The 18135-nt window shown below is 37.6% G+C and overlaps 1 protein-coding gene across 1 annotated transcript in view; it reads left to right on the top strand.

Moving 5' to 3' along the window:
* The first annotated feature begins 3770 nt into the window (after positions 1–3770).
* Positions 3771–18135, top strand: part of LOC101741926 (uncharacterized) — a 51051-nt gene continuing 36686 nt past the window's right edge. Inside the window, exons 1-2 of the mRNA XM_021350896.3 lie at positions 3771–4123; positions 5689–5865. Of these exons, the coding sequence (XP_021206571.2) occupies positions 4057–4123; positions 5689–5865 (244 nt within the window). The 5' untranslated portion in view covers positions 3771–4056. The remainder of the gene's footprint in view (positions 4124–5688; positions 5866–18135) is intronic.

Here is an 18135-nt window from a genome sequence, read left to right as displayed (position 1 = left end):
CAACGTCCTTACTTTAGAGCCTCGTGAGGTCAACTAACCGCAGGCAAACAGGTCAAAACATATTTACTTCCAGTAAGTATGTTTTGTTTTTTAAATTAGAAATTTGAGAAATTCTGAATTGATATTATAATATTTCGTATTGATACTATGTTTTACATTTCTATTGCCCTTAGAAGGCAGGCTCCCTGGTGATCAATAGTTTTCATCACGATTCGCCATATGCTTTTGCAAGACTACGGAGTCACAGAAATCACGCACAAGACCTGTATGTTAGTCTGCCTTTAAAGGCAATAAAGAAAACCTTGAGGGCAGCCAACCTCTTGATAAGAGTGTATATTGTTATACCGTAGCATTTTCCCACACTTAGTAACGCAAGCGTTAAAGTTGGGAGACATTTATATATTCTTAAAGACAACAAGATAAGTATAATATGCTTTGAGAGTCACGTATTTATTTACTTTTTAAGAAATGTGATATTCTCGGCTACACTTAACCTAATAATTAAGCGATGCAAAATAGTATTAAAACATTATTTACTTTGGCATATTAACCACGAAAGTCCACTCCAACTATACATCCCTTACTTGTGCGTAGATTCTGTTATAGGTAATAGGGGTTAAAGTATGAAATTGCCGTTCTATTGTAATAGGTACCTACTTCGAATTGACATAGAACCTTCATGGTTTGAGATTTTTGAGTGAAACTTTTTTCAAATGGTACCTATGAGGTTCTTCTTTTAAAAAATGTGAAACATTCGATTATCGACTTTCAGTTGATGCTGAATTGTTCTGTCAACTACCACTCACTTGACATGGATTTTGTAAGTGATTTTGTACTCCAAATTGCCCGTGTCAAGTACCATTTGACATGGACCCTCTGTTCCCCTGCCATCTGTTTTATTGAATCTTGCCTGTCTCTGTTTGTCTAAGGTCTATTTGTATATACCTATCTTGCCTCTCTGTAAAATCATCTACCAAATTAAGCCAAAAAGTTATTCCTTGCCTTGACAAAAATGAATAAAACAATAATAATTGTTGTTTAACTATGTGCAGAATCGTGAGTGCGGCGGGGCTACGGGTGTATTTGACATAATTCCAATAATTTTAATACTTACGGTGAATATATTTATATATATTTATCTTAATTTATATAATTTAAACATTTTAATTTAAAAAAAAAACTATGTCGTCGCTTAATTTTTTGAGATATGATTCAAAAACGCGCTATCTCTGTGTTCAGCGTATCATAATTCTACACCGTAATTGAATACTAATAAACAAAATACTTAAATATATAGCATAATTCATACTAAACATAAAAAATATAACACTTGTTAGTGTTACAATAATAACTTGAGGCACAATTAATGGTTTTGTGAAAACCGAGCCGCGCGGCAGCTGTAAAACGTGACGGGGCACGTGAGCGTAAAGAGCCCGTCCGGGCTAACCAGCGGATGATATTATGAGGATCTTCTTTTAAAAAATATGCAACATTCGATTATTGACTTTCAGTTGTGTTTTTTATTCAGCTTAGACAAGAAAGATTGATACTTCGAAAATTTGAGTGATTTTTGAATTGGGAATTTTTAATTGCTCCTCTATTTAAAATTCAAGCAAACTAAATCTCCCAATAATCCACTGCATATCAGAAAAATGACTGCGTAATAAATTAATTACTTGATTACCTAAGCATATTTTATTAAAACACGTATAAAATTAACCAAAATCAGATGACTTTTTTTATCTAATTTACAACGAAAATCTAGCTGAAACCACTAATATACAGATTTTAAGACAAAATTACTCACCGTATAACAAAAATACTGATTTGCATAGGTACTAAATTAACCATCTTACAACGGAATTTCTAAAATCATTTTCTAAAACTGTATAACAGATAATGTATGTTTACATTATCAAATTACGTTCCACGAATTTACTACTTGTATAGCTAAAATTCCCATCACCCAACTTTATTTCTTTTTGTTCTTCTGAACTTCTTTCGTTCTTTTGAACTTCTGAACGAAAACAAGATTTCTAAATGTTGTTTGAAGCTCTTCGCAACAGCCCTTTCTCCGAAACTCTTTACAACCAAAAGCATTAATTTGCGACGCGCCTATGAGCGTGAAAAATGCATTTAAAGAAGTATATGGTCAAGAATCTACTGTTAAAATGTGCTGGGCCCATGCAAAAATAATAATTATAAGCAATGTAGAAAATTTGTAAGCAAAAAAAAAGAAGACTATTACAGGATATTGATGTGTTATTACATCTCCAGATCAGTGTCGGAATCATTTTCAAATTCTCTTTCGATCGAGCTCAGAGATTGGACCTCGAGTTAAATATGTCACACCACCTGTAGAAGCTAAAAACATACTCTCGGTCGGCAGGCCATCCGAAGCCCGCCTAGATGGCGCCGGTTAGAATGGGTTATCCTACGGAATGCCCCGCTGGGTCAGAACTAGCGTGTAGTACACACGACGCCTCGAAAGAGATGGTTCGATAAGCACGGATGACCCTGACCGCGATGATGCGTTGCGGCTGTTGCAGCAAATTCCCTACCCCCACGGCCAGGGACTGGTCCCACACGGGCGCCCCGTATAGGGCCATTGATCGTGCCACCCTTGTATAGAGACCGCGCGTTACCTGGTCGGGCCCCCCGATATTGGGCAGAAGCCGGCTGGACGCGCCGGCCACCCCCAACAATCGAGGGACCAGGGATAGGGTTCCCCGTGAGGTTCTGTGGCGGAGCATGAAAGTGAAAGGAGTGCCAGGGAAATATCAGTGGCTTGTTCGAGCTATGTACGGTAGAACCAGTACGTACGCTTCGCAGCTGGCAATACCGACGAGTTCAGTGTGGCGGTAGGCTTACACCAGGGATCAGCTTTAAGCCCTTACCTGTTCATCCTAATAATGGATGCCCTAACATCGCACATACAGGAGAAGGCGCCCTGGTGTATGCTGTTCGCAGACGACATTGTTCTCGTTGGAGAGAAAGGACCTGAGGTAGAGAGGCTCTATATACCAGAACGAAGGCAACATAGACCGTGACGTAGCGAGCCGAATAAACGCAGGTTGGGTGAAATAGCGACATGTCTCTGCAACAGCATGCGAGGGGAAAAATTTACAAAACGATGATAAGACCTGTCATTCTGTATGGATCTGAATGTTGGGCGACGAAAGTAAAGCATGAAAGAGGAGTGTATGCACCAGAGATGCGAATGTTGAGATGGATGTGTGGAGTGACAAGAATGGACAAGATAAGGAATGAGTATATCAGAGGAAGTGTGATAGTAGCCCCGGTAATTAACAAATGAAAGAGCGGACGGTTAGCGTGGTATGGACATGTGATGCGTAGAGAGAAGATGCATGTGACTAGGAGATGTATGGAAATGGTAGTGCAAGGTAGAGGGGGAGAAGAGGTCGACCGAAGAAGATATGTATGGAGTGTGTGAGAGAGCGGATTGAGTGTTGAGCTGACGGCTGATAGAAGAGAATGAAAGAGAAAAATTAGCAGTGCCGACCCCATCTAGTGGGATAAGATGTAGAAAAAGAAGACAGGCATAATGATTTTATGAAATATAATGTGATATACACCTTTTATCAATCGTCGTTTTAAATGTCCTTAACCTTTTACATAGATATGTTAAAATAATTTGTGTATTTGAGAGAACGCGATGTAGACTACTGAACATCAAAGAATATTCAAATCTTAAATTTACACTATTATGGTGCATCAGCTTAGAGGTCAGAGGTTTCGTCAAACATGGAAGTGTAGACAGTCAAGTTGAGTCAAGACCGTGGTTTGATCATTGCGCATTCGCTTGTCGACGAATGCGCACACAATCGCGTGAGTTGTTCGAGCGTTTATTTTAATATTCGCAACCGGTACTGTGTTGCGGTCCACAACAAAACAGTTACGAAATCTGTCAATCCTGTGGACCTTCGATTTACCTCAATGCCGATCGAAGACTTCATTATTGTGACGAGGTTGAGTTATAACCCTCTACGTATATTATCGTCTTATCAATATCACTTGTAAAAACAAATATTCAAAATGGGAGGATTTGAGATATATTATATTTCATTTTCTGTGTTAGTGATGTCATCTCTGAGTGTAATAGGTGAGTGTTAATTTTGTGTTGATTAAATGCCAATGCGAATTCAGTGAAATTTACAATCTAATTTAACGGTCTCCTTTTTTGTAAAGGACAATTTAAAAATAAATTCCAATAAAAAAAAAAAAACTTTCAAATATGTCTCCAGGAGCGTCAGGTCAAATAATCATGACTTTGTCATCCCAAATACATAAGTAATGAAACCGTCTGGAGCGTACTTCTTATATCGTGGTTGGTCTATACCTTTAATTGATCGCCTCATTGATATAATCCCTCGTGACCCCTCAATACTATACTGGGCTGGTCTGGGTAGGAATCTCGGTCTGAGCTCATGTCTTTCTGAAAGACATTGTGTATTCCGGGTCTGGTTTGTACTTGTTAATATATTTATAGTACGTTTTATCATTATTATTACTATTATTTTCTTTAATTTAAAGGTTTCTAAAAATAAAGTATATGTCCAATTTCGTCGAATAGAAAATAATAACCTGATAGAGAATCTGACGTCTTTTACTTAAAAAAAACGGGTGTAATGGGTACAAATCTCACGATCAATGTAATTACCTACATAGTGTGTGTTATGTCATTTGAGGCAAAAGTTACGAGAAGACAACCATCGACTTAAGAAAAAATACTTACTATCATTAAGCAATCCTGTGACATGTTTATTGAAATTTTCTAAAAAGAAAAAAACCCATTAAATAATACCTAATAATGTACTACATTATACAGTTTACAAATTATGTTAAAAAAGCTTGTCGCGAGATTTATCGGTGTGAATTTATTTTGTGTAATACATTTCGAATCAGTTAAATACTCTTATAAATATTTTTTACCATTTTAATTTTTACTTTAAAGAAGCGTCAAATTTATTATTGATGCTTCATATATAAAATTTAGGAAAATATTATAAAATAATATGTATATAAATACTGTACTTTGAACACAATATTCTTATTAGTTCGTGCGAAGCCGGCGCGATTTTTTGTTGTATAAATCTAAATATAATTATTTATCTACAAATTTCCGTAATTACTCGTGATGACATATTGTGACCCGGCAAGGGTGGTAACATTCTCGCTGTTTCTGCCGCGAGACATTTATGCGTAAAATACCCAGAGTATTTGAAGGGTAGGAGAACCATTACAGCAGAAATAATTTAGCCTACAACTTCATATTACAAGCTGGGTAGCAGGGTTCACATTGTCTTCAGTAACCACTTATTGCCTTATTGTCAGTTAGATCATTCTCTCACCTATTATAGAAATAACAAGTAGCCGGCTTGCGTATCCGTATCCTTTGCTTAGTCTATTAGATATCACTACATAGTATAAAACAAAGTCGCTTTCTCTGTCCCTATGTACCTATGCTTAAATCTTTAAAACTACGCAACGGATTTTGATGCGGTTTTTTTATTAGATAGAGTGATTGAAGAGGAACGTTTATATGTATAACAACATCCATTAAATAGTGGAGAAATCAATAATAAATTACAGTTTCCGAAGCGAAGAGAGGGTCGCTAGTTAAAATATAAAATATTATGGATCATATTAAGAATTATCAATTTCTAGGAGGGTCTGAAGAAGTTACTCGTGTCAAGCGCGTTCGAGCTGGCAGTGTACCAGTCGCCCGAGATCCTGCTCAGGAACTAGATGCTCCAGAACCAGAAACTGTGCCGGTGTCCGCGCCAACATCTTTCCTCAGTCCATCCGTCAAATCGTACCTAGAACTTGGTATGGGTATACCCGGTAAGCGCATTTGTTCTTAGTAACATCTCGTAATCACATAATATTACTATGTTTTAAATTAATCGATAATGATATCACATTTAAAGTTTTTTAAACAATAATTGGTAGTAGCTAGTTAGTAAAGTATTGACGGTAAACAACTTATTTTACTAGTGCTGCACATATTATTATGGTAATCATGAGTCCGACCTATATGTATAATAATACTGCACATTTTTGATACTAATCAGACATACATTACAGCGTGAAGGGTCGAGTATTATTATAATTTATGTGATAATTTAACTAGACGATTAGACCAAGATAAGTACCCGCGTTTACGGTCTGGTCCTTAAGCGTCCCAATAACCACACGACAAATGAAACGTTAAGTCGTCTACAGTAATAACAAAATTATGAAAAAACTTTTCGATAAACAAAAAAATGGAATAAACTGTAATTACGTAAAGAAAAATATTACAGTGAGGGATCAAAAAAACTTTTACTACAGTGGAATGAATTTTCGCGAACTAAAACAAAACCATAAAGCTTTGCGTTAAATAATAGGTTGGGGAAAAAGTCTTTTCGCATTATATATAGTATGTATGAACTTGTAATAAAATCTCTTTGGCTATACTATTTGTATCTGGTTGGTTTTGCTATCATTAAAAGCTTAAGTTTTAAAGAAGATAATTCTAAATTCAAATTAGGAAAATGTGTGATTTTTATTTATTTTTCGTACTGTCAAGATGAGAGAATCTAATGAAGAATTTCGATACATTTTAAAATTTTACTACAAAAAAGGTAAAAATGCAACGCAAGCCGCGAAAAAATTTTGCGATGTTTATGGACCTAATGCAGTGTCTGTGAGAGTAGCACAAATTTGGTTTAAGCGTTTTCAATCCGGAAATTTTGATGTCAAAGATGCACATCGCTCTGGTTACGCCCTATTACGGATAAAATGGATGCCATTTTTTAAAAAGTGAAGCAAGATCGGCATTTCAGTAGTTACGACGTAGCTGAAGAACTGGGAATTGACCACAAAACAGTTTTGGCTTCACTTTATTCATCAATACTCAACAAGTTCACCCATACTATAATATAAGATATCTTCAAGCACTTCGTTCTTTCACAGTGCGTCCTCAGCACTAGGCAGCGGATGGGCATGTCCTTGGCGTTCCTAACATTTAAGAGTGTCGGTGACAAATGACCGTCAGATGAGCCAAATAACAATAAAAATATATTCGACTTAACTCCGTGATCTTCGATAAGAAAAGAACAGACGAGGGCACACACAAGCAAACTTTAATTGCGTTTTGTATTGGAAACTACTAATACATTTCAATTTAAATTGTACAAACGCTTGAATATCGGCCTCGACATTTTAGCACTTTATTGACATGTTTACGGATCTCAGAATTGAACTAATCAATAAAAATTTATAAAAGTTAAGGAACCACGCCGCGACGGTTTTCTTTATAAAACATTGTTAGAGGTTAAATGAAACATTTACCTGATGAGAAAATATGGTATACAAATCGTGGTTACTATTATATACAGTATTATTATTTAGATATTTTAATTAGGAGTCATATAAAAAAGTTCCACATTTAAATTGTACCTTAACAATTATCTAGTGTTTAGCGGTACCGAAAACACATGAGAAGAAGAAGAGGGAGAAAAGAAGAAATCCCTAATAAATTAGGTAATGCCAAATCTAATTTGGCCCGATAAATTAAATCTATTGAACTAAAATAATCCTCAACTGATATGATCTAAAGTAATACGATAATAAGGAATACGATAATAATATGTAGATAAATTAGAAACACCATGTTAACACACACACAACTAATAATTGTTAGATTTCAGTGGATAATTCATACATCAAAGAATATTTAAAAAAAATTAAAAATGTATTATTTTTGACCCGGGTAAATAATCTAATAATCCGGGTAATAATAAATCTACGAATGTATTTATTTATTTAAATATTTAACGGATAGCTTGTAACTTTTGTTTTTATATTAATATTCTAATCGAATGTTATTTTAAACAATGGTTCATACCGATTCAACGGCGCGTCACGTCACGCAATCGTAGCTTCAAAACTTTAACTAGCGAAAATATTGATCGAAGGCGAAAATCTTAGAATTTATTTTTATTTTTTAATATAGCGTATTTGGTCAAAGAATAAAAGCTTCATCTATGGTACTGGTTCGTGTGGTATACAACCTTGCTATTACGAGGCTCAGTGTTATTCTTACACAGTACCACAATTAATTGTGCTAACAATCGTACATTATAAACGAGGTCATAACATCGCTTTAGGCGGGTGTAAGTCGGGGATTGCATAACATATGAACATAGTTCACAGATAATGAATAATACTCTTACATGAATAAAGATTTTTTTTTCGAAGTGTACATTTAGTCTTCCGTATTTTACAGACATTTCCGCCTGATGTCAAAACTCTTTAAACTCAGAATTCCCGTTGTTCATTTAAAAGTTAGAATTCTACCGTGAAACTGCATTCGTAGAATGTGACTTCCATTCAATTAGGAAATCACTCGCCATAGTGTTTCGACAACTTTGTGAGGAACAACATTAGGTTTTGGTATGTAAACGCGAAACTCAGATTTTGCTCAGTATAGTAAAATAATAATATATTAAAATAATAATATTAAGGTTGTACGTGGTAGTCAAGATTTATAAATATAAGTTTTGTATTAAAATACGAATCATCGTAAATTATAGTATCATCATCATCATCATTTCAGCCTATCGCCGTCCACTGCTGAACATAGTCCTCTCCAATAGATTTCCAGTGCGACCGGTCCATTGCCACCTGCATCCAACGATACCCAGCGCTTTTTACTAGGTCGTCGGTCCATCTAGTAGGTGGCCGTCCCACACTGCGCTTGCCAGTACGTGGTCGCCACTCCAGGATCTTTCTGCCCCATCGACCGTCCTCTCTTCGTGCTATGTGGCCGGCCCATTGCCACTTTAGTTCACTAATTCTACGAGCTATGTCAGCAACCTTCGTTCTTCTACGGATCTCCTCATTTCGGATTCGATCACGTAGAGAAATGCCGAGCATAGCCCTCTCCATAGCTCGCTGCGCGACTTTGAGCCTTCTAAAAAGATCCCTAGTGAAGCACCACGTCTCCGAGCCGTACGTCATCACTGGTAACACACATTGGTTGTACGCCTTTGTCTTAAGGCACTGAGGTATTTTGGACGAGAAGACGTTGTGCAGTTTACCGAACGCTGCCCATCCGAGTTGGATCCGTCTACTGACCTCTCTCTCAAAGTTGGACCTACCTAATCGGACTGCCTGTCCTAGGTATATATATTCGTCAACAACTTCAAGAGTAGAGCTCCCAACAGTAACTATGGTGGGTGCAACATGGACATTGTACATGATTTTTGTTTTGTCCATGTTCATTGTAAGACCCACTTGTTGAGAAACCCTACTGAGGTCACCGAGCATACGCCCTAAATCTTCCAGCGACTCTGCCATGATCACGATGTCATCGGCAAACCGAAGATGAGTGATGTATTCGCCGTTAATATTGATGCCAAGTCCTTGCCATTCCAGAAGCTTGAAGGAATCCTCCAGAGCAGTGATAAACAGTTTCGGAGATATCACATCTCCCTGTCTCACTCCTCTCTTTACAGGGATTTCCTTCGTGCAAAGCTCCTGTACTCGGATTGACATGGTGGCGTTATTATACAAACACTTCAATACTTCGATGTACCGGTGGTCAATACGGCACCGCTGGAGAGATCTAAGGACCGCCCATGTTTCGATGGAATCAAAGGCTTTCTCATAGTCCACAAACGCTAAGCATAATGGCCGATTGTACTCTTCGGTCTTCTGTACAATCTGCCGCAGCGTATGTATGTGGTCTATGGTACTGTAGCCTTTTCGGAAACCGGCTTGTTCGGTAGGCTGGAAGTCATCAAACCTGCGTTCGAGACGCTTCGTGATGACTCTCGAGAACAACTTGTAGACATGGCTCAGCAGTGCTATGGGCCTATAGTTCTTCAATAAGGTTTTGTCACCTTTTTTGAAGAACAGGATCACAACACCCCTGTTCCATGCCTGTGGCGGTTTTCCATCGAGCAAAGAGGAATTGAAGAGCTTCTGAAGGACTTTCAGTACCGGCGTCCCGCCCGCTTTCAGAAGCTCCGTAGTAATTCCATCCTCGCCCGGTGCCTTGTTATTCTTAAGCTGTTTGAGAGCCATCCTAATCTCGTACAGGCTGATTTCCGGGATGTCTTCGGTGTAGTGTCGGGTTAGCTTGGCTCTAGGGTCTGCAGCTAAACCTTGCGGTTCAGCTGAGACCGAGGTAAACAGCTGCCCGTAGAACCTCTCTATCTCCCGCAGGACCTCTGGCTTATTCGACGTTACACGTCCATCTTCGGTCTTCAGCTTCGTCAGCTGGCTTTGCCCAATAGAAGCGTCTCTTGCGAACACTTTAGAGCCTTGGTTTCGCTCAATCGTCTCTTTGATACGCTGAGTATTAAAGGAGCGTAGGTCGTGTCGCAAGGACTTCATGATATGTCTATTGAGTTGCCTATATGACTCAGCGTCCTCCGAAGTTTGGAGCGTCATCAAACGTCGACTAGCCATGAGGTTTCGGGTGCGGTCGGATAGTTTCTGAGGTCTATTCTTACGGTGGGTTTTGAAAAATTTGGACCCTACCGTACGGACAGTCTCTACCAGCCTGCTGTTTACATCGTCCACTGATGCGCAGCTGTTTAGTCATTCGAAGCGATTAGCCAATTCGAGTTGAAAGCTCTCGGGGTTTTGGATTTGTGCATTCGACGGTCGAAGCGTTGACTTCATCAGACGCGATCTTTCCAGTCTGACATTGATATTCAACATGCCTCTGACGATTCGGTGATCACTTCCTGTTTTAACACTGTTGATCACAGAGACATCGTTGAATATCTGTCTGTTGGCGCTCATGATGAAGTCAATTTCATTTCTTGTTACACCGTCGGGACTCAACCAGGTCCATTTCCATTGTGGCGGCTTCTTGAAGAAAGAATTCATCATAAAGAGTCCTTCCTTCTCCATAAAGTCCACCAGCATCTGTCCTCTGGGATTCCGCTGCCCAAATCCAAATGGCCCCACTTTCAACTCATCATCGCATCTACGGCCCAGTTTTGCATTGAAATCTCCCGTAACAACGGTAAAATGTGATTGGGAGTTACGTATGGCCCTACTAATGTCCTCATACGTAGCTTCCACTTCATCGTCTGGATGTGACGTCGATGGGGCGTATACCTGTACAATCTTCAGCGAATACCGCTTTGAGATTTTGAGGACAAGGTATACTACCCTACTCGACACACTTTCGATGGCCACAATGTTGTTTATGAGAGATTTGTGGACGATAAACCCAACACCACCTTGGGACTTCTGTTCTCCCTCCCGGTAGTAGAACAAGTGGCCGGACTGTAAGGTTTTCGTATCCTCCCCCTCTCTTCGGATCTCCGATAAACCAATAACGTCCCAGCGCAACTTGTTCATTTCTTCTTCCAGCTCTATTAGCTTCTCGTCCAACCTCAAAGTGCGCACGTTGTATGTCACCAGGGCCAGTTGTCGTTGTGAAGGGGGGTGGTAGCCGGATCTCTGCCGGGGATTCTTAGCACCCCTTGCCCCGCCGTTACCATGGCCGCTACCGTAACCAGAAATAGCGGGGCCGCCGGGGACTAGGGGCCTGGTTCTGCAGTGTGCAATCATTTTGGAGGTTTATTAGCCTACTGGTACCACGCTGGCTAGACGGGTTGGTACAGGGTTTAATTTTAGTTTATTAATTTTAATTTAGTTAATTATAGTATATGTAGTAATATTTAATAAAAAAAAGGGTTTTTTTTTCATATGAAACGAGACTTTTTCATGGAAGTCAGTTGTAAAGTTGTAGACATGGTAAAAAATCCTGATTTATAACTCTTTAGACAAATAATTACATCTACAGTTCACAGTGTGTAGACGAAAATTGACCAATGTTCTAAATTGCATAAACAAATGCAAAATTTCACTTTTTAAAGAGTTTGGACTCACGAAAACAGAATTGTGGAAGTAACATGATTCTGAAGACACGACATTTTTATACCATAGACAAGAAAAATCAAAATAATAAAGCCGCTAAACTGGTTGCGGGATGTCTAGATCCATCCTTGTAGAACAAGAACTTATGGGACTTTTTATATTTGTTTTTCTTGAGTAGACATCATGTATCGCAACAAGCGTCAATATTTAAAAGAGTATTAGGGCAGATTATCGGAACTTTATCCTATAGGTATACTTGAGTATAAATTCTTAGAATGATTGCTTATTTTCTAATATATTTTAATTGTTGCAGTAAAACACTATAAACAAACAACATTTGGAACATGTGTCCATATGGAATAATTTTTGTGAAAAAAAAAAGTAGAGTCCCTACAGGGCTTACCACTAAGATTTATAGTTGATGAAAGTTTTGTATTTAATTACTTCTTCACAATCATTCTTTACAAGCTTAAAAGTGGATCTCATACTGTGAACATAATGTATGGATACTTCGGTTTCCCTTTTTAGCAGGCGAGCGACGCTGCCTTGGTGCGTTTGCGCCATTTCATTGCGTAATGCATTGGTCACATTATATTATTGATAAGGTTGTAACGCGCGTTGTTAGGTACAGCTTCTTAACGATTACTAGTGCTACGAGAATTAATGATGTCTTAGTTTGTATGACTCGACGTAAGTCAAAATATTGTTTACATAATTTTGAACAGCTTAACGTTTAGGTATTTTGTGCAGACTTAGAAAATTCTTTTTCTTTGAGTATCTACTAGAAATCATCACGATTCAAATGTTATGATATCATCTTTGTGTCAAATAGTGGCAATGTAATATTCTTTTCTGCGGATGCATTGATGATTTTTATTTTTTATTTTTTTTTATTGCTTAGTTGTTTGGACGAGCTCACAGCCCACCTGGCGTTAAGTGGTTACTGGAGTCCATAGACATCTACAACGTAAATGCACCACGCACCTAAGTTCTAAGATCTCAAGTAGGTACCTATATAAGGTAGCCTTTGTATTCGAGTTAGAATTTAACATTAATAAACTAGTTGTCATGACGATCGAAGTTAATATTGATCAAAATCATTAGCTAAAACTAAAAGTAGGTAGTTAGGTTTTTATGTATATTATTCTATCTGCTGCTATCGTGTGAGATTCCATTACAAAATACGTTTTTGTATTAAACTTAAATGTGAATGTTTTATAACGACCACTCTAAATATGATTCCAGTCAAGCCGGTTTTTGTGAAGATGTACAATAACATGACCGTCATATCTACTCATACGAAGACTCCGTCGATGTAAATGCGTAGTTTTTAATTAAGCTGAATGTTAGATTTAAATTCTAATACAGGTGGTCGTTTAATTTGATGTTTGCCACACACTAAAATTTTCTTCGATCAATATTAATATTTGATCAATTATTTTTTTATTTTTCTTACGTAGCGTTTATGGATAGTAAAATCGTGTCTTAAGTTTAGGTATTTTTATAGGTAAATCTCATTTATAAGTTTCTTTTTAGTCCATATTCCAAACTTCGTTTCTTGTCGCCCACTTAATTAAGTTTCTAATCTGTCGTATAAATTTTAGTTAGCTCGGTATCGCTAAATTTCAGTGTCAGGGTTAAAATAAAATTAACATGTAATTACGATTAAAACGTGAATTACGTAAACTGCAGGTTAAAACCTTTTGACGCTCATTGACCTTAAATTGGGTGGGATCATTTTAATTCTCACTATGCGAATGTGTTCTAGTCACAGATACAGACTTTATTGTTTTATCGAATTACGTAAACCGTAAAAAAAATCTACATTTTACTTATAATCCAGTTGAATGAATTCGAAGTCTACGTTGCTTAAAAGTAAACTGGCCGGCTCCTCCTATCAAGGGATACAATTACGCTGGAGTTCTAATGCGTCAGGCAGGCGAACAACTTTGAGGATGAATCAATAGCATAAAAACTAAAGCAAAAACTTTAATGAGTTATCAGAACTTTATAAAACTATAGGCGTGGCTCGCTGTTTCGCCCGCAATCAATTTCCTAATCATTTATTGTATTATTTAGTAAAATGTTCGTCTGTAAACTTTTTGTCTGTCTATCCGACCTTCGCCCGTCTATTTCTTGACCAGAGTTAATTTCCAGTACAGCTGAACAGATTTTATTAAAAGACAGGTGTAATGACATGCACATAAATGTTGTACACTAATATGCAACAAATACTTCAAACAAAGAGTTTAATGCTACATATAAAGTATTATTATTGTTATTTTTTTTTACTTAAATTAAGATCCATTTAAATATTTAAATATAAAAAATTATTGCTACTAAGTACAATTTATTTATTTATTTATTTATTTATTACACTTCATGTAAAATTTACATTGGCGGACTTAATGCCTAAGGCATTCTCTACCAGTCAACCAAAGGTAGTGCAGAGTAAATAGTGGTAGGTGCAATGAAATTTATATTAGGTAACGAATACATACAAAAAAAGTATATCTACATATATACAAAATCACATATACATATACATATACATACACATACATACATACATACATATATACACACATACATACATATAATAGTTTATACAGTATTAAAAGGAATATATTAATAAATTTCCTTAACAAATAATTTCATCAAGTTCATGAGGATTCCGCTAACTTTTCCAACAGCATTCGCCGAACCCTTAACTTGAACGTGCAGCGGTTAGTAATAGTCCTGATCTCGAGAGGAAGCGCATTCCATAGCAGAACAGATTGCACGACGAAAGAGTTACGAACATAACTAGAACTATGTGTGGGACAACGAATTAATAGGCTATTGAGAGAACGTAGGGCCCGCTCATGGCTGGAGTGAAGATATTGAAAATAGGAAGTTAGATAGGAAGGAGGTTCGGGAGACATAAGTAAGGAATGAAGAGTCGTCAGTGCACGTAAATTACGACGCTGGCGAATCGGTAGAAGTTTGAGCTGAGCACGATAGGAAGATATATGATCATATTTACGAAGATTAAAAATAAATCGAATGCAGTTATTAAGAAGACGATCAAGTTTATTAAGAAGGTCTGCATTCAGGTCAAAATAACACACATCACCATAATCAATTATAGGGAAGATCAAGGCTTGTACTAGCATAGTCTTGGTCGCTGATGGTAAGAAATTCTTGAGGCGATACAGAGCACGAAGAATTCCAGAGGTTCTTTGTCCAACGTAAGATACTTGAGCTTTCCAGTCGAGTGTGGAGTCTATGTAAAGGCCTAGGTTTTTAACCACGGAACTTAGCGGAATTGCTGTACCATTATAGAATATAGGTGGGAGTGACATAGTAGTTAAGCGTTGGATCATACGAGGACTGCCCACAATAATGGCTTGGCATTTCGTTGGATTCACAGTTAAGCCAAACTTAGTTGACCAACTGCATATGTAGTCCAGATCCTTATTTAGCTGGTTTATTGCCTGAGAAATAGACTCCACAGTCGTCTGTCTATAAAGCTGCAAGTCATCAGCATACAGATGATACGCACACTGAAGATTATGTGTTAAGAAATTTATAAAAATAGAAAATAATAATGGAGACAAAATACCGCCCTGGGGCACGCCAGAGTTGACACTACACCAACTTGAAGAGGTGTCATCAGTACGAGTACACTGCTGGCGTCCCCGAAGATATGATGAAAACCATTCCAGTGCTGTAGGAGAGATCATAATATAGGACAAAATAGATAGGAGGATATCGTGATTGACGGCATTGAACGCATTTGAAAAATCAATTAGTACCAGTACTGTGACTTTAGTGTCTTGCATACCTGTCCTAATGTCGCCAACCACTTTAAGGAGAGCGGAAACGGTGGAGTGACCTGGTCGGAAGCCAGACTGGTAAGGGCTCAATAGGTTGTTCCGGAAAATAAACTGCGACAATTGTTTGTGTACGCAGGCCTCGATCACCTTGGATAGAAAGGGAAGAATAGATATGGGCCTGAAGTGATTTGGAAGGGAAGGGTTAGGAATTTTAGGTAAAGGAAGAACATAAGCCTTACGCCACAATGAAGGAAAAGAGCCTGATGATAGGGAAAAATTTGTGATGTGCCATATAGCTGGCAGAAGATGATCCAGGATTGTGACGATCATACGGCGACTTATATTGTCACAACCCACGGCGTTCGATTTTATGGACAGGATAATATTTTTGATCTCATCCACAGCAACCGAAGAAAATTCAAAGGAGTCAACATTAAGTCGAGACAAACCATTCAGGTAGTTCAAGGTGCGACATTTCGTTTGATTATTTAGTGGTGTAGCAGAGGAGAAATGAAAGTTGATGTCATTCAAACTTATCGTCGCCTGAAAATCAGAGTGACGCTGTCTGCCAATACCCAGAGTTCCAAGGAATTTCCAAATATCGGCAGGCGAAGCGGAATTTATGTTTTCTAGAATGTGGCGTCGTTTAGCGTTACGTATCATCTGATTGCACCGGTTCCTCGACACTTTAAATTTAGTCCAGTTATCATTACACCGATTCCTCCTAAATTTTCGAAAAGCCCGATCCCGGCGCCTCATAGCCATCCGAATACCTTCAGTCATCCAAGGAGCTGGTGGGCGTTTCAGTTTAATTTTTCTGATAGGCGCATGAGTGTTGTAAAGCCCAAGGACAACCTCATTGAATATGTGAACCTTTTCATCTACCGAGGGTGAAGATATTAGTTGGTCCCAGTCCACTTTAGAAGCGTCTTTGCATAGATTTTCCTTATTCATACGACCAAAACTACGCATGGACAAAACCCTGGGCTGTGGTTTAGGAGGTTTAATCGTATAGGATAAAAAGATGAGGTCGTGATGGGAAAAACCAGGAGCAGGATATTGACCGTGAGTGGGTACAGAGGTAGGAGTGGAGGTCAGCATTAGGTCTAGCCAAGTATCATCGCCATTAATGTTGTGGTGAGTAGCCTGTAGAGGCAAGACATGAAGACCAGTAGACCTAATGATTTCCTGAAGTTTACGGGAACGAGAGGATAAAGGAGCTATGAAGTTGGTGTTGAAATCACCCATGATAATGTGATGTGAATAATCTGACCCTAAAGATTCCAGAATCGGCTCGAGACTGGAGAAGTAGTCGACGTTGGGGGGACAGTATACGACACCGAGAACAATTTTTGCTCCCTTCATAGAAATTTCAAGAAAGATATATTCCACAGGTGTAGAAGAATCAGCAGACGAGCAAGCTATTGTTTTATAAGAAATGTTACTGCGGAGATATATAGCAACGCCGCCCCCTCGGGCATCGATACGATCATTCCGTATTAAAGTAAAGCCATCGAGAGGGTAGATAGCAGAAGGTAAATGAGGCTTAAGCCAACTCTCAGAAATCAAGACAGCATGAACGTTAGTGTTAGTGAAAGTAATGAATAAGTCATTGTAGTGACTTGGTATACTTTGAGCATTAATGTGACATACATTTAAAAGGCAGTCAGATGATTTATCAAACGTCTGCCGTATACAGTCTCCAAGGGAATCGGGAAGTGAACAATAACTATCGTTATCAGATGACAGCATAGAATCATTAGCAGAAAGAAACGAATCATCAATACATTCCATTGTATACAAATTAAATCTAACAGAATAATATAACTATAACTATACTATTATAATAAAATAAATAAATAAATATATAAAATAAACTAAAATAAATATAACTATACTACCATAAAATAAAAATAAAGATTACGTTTAAAAGTAATGCACGCGCAATGTCTCTGCACCACCCGCCAGCTGAAATACACAGGATGATGATACAAAACAAAAAAATATATTACAATACCTTATAAAACAGAAACAGAAAATAAAGAATATTAATAACGAAAAACATAATAAAGGCCATAATTTACAATAAAAAAAAAACAATTAATTAGAATAATGAAGAACAAATCTCCACAACAATATTCTGATTAAAACTTCAAAAAAGTAAACTACAAGGCAAATTTTATCTGTGAACGCAGTCAATTAAAACAGTCTGTCAAGTGTCAAATTTACAGAATTAATTATTTTAACAAGACTACCCACAAACACATTAACATTTGCCAATGACAATATTATACTCCGTGATGCCACTAATCTACCCACGAAACATATCAACATCAACATCAACAATACGTGAATAAAAGTAAAAGTGAAAAATAATAAATCCAATGATAAACATTTAAATCATCAA

This window comes from Bombyx mori, chromosome 6, assembly GCF_030269925.1.
Source record: "Bombyx mori chromosome 6, ASM3026992v2".
Taxonomy (NCBI): domain Eukaryota; kingdom Metazoa; phylum Arthropoda; class Insecta; order Lepidoptera; family Bombycidae; genus Bombyx; species Bombyx mori.
Note: the sequence above shows the minus strand (reverse complement) of the source record. Positions and strands in the feature narration are given on the sequence as shown.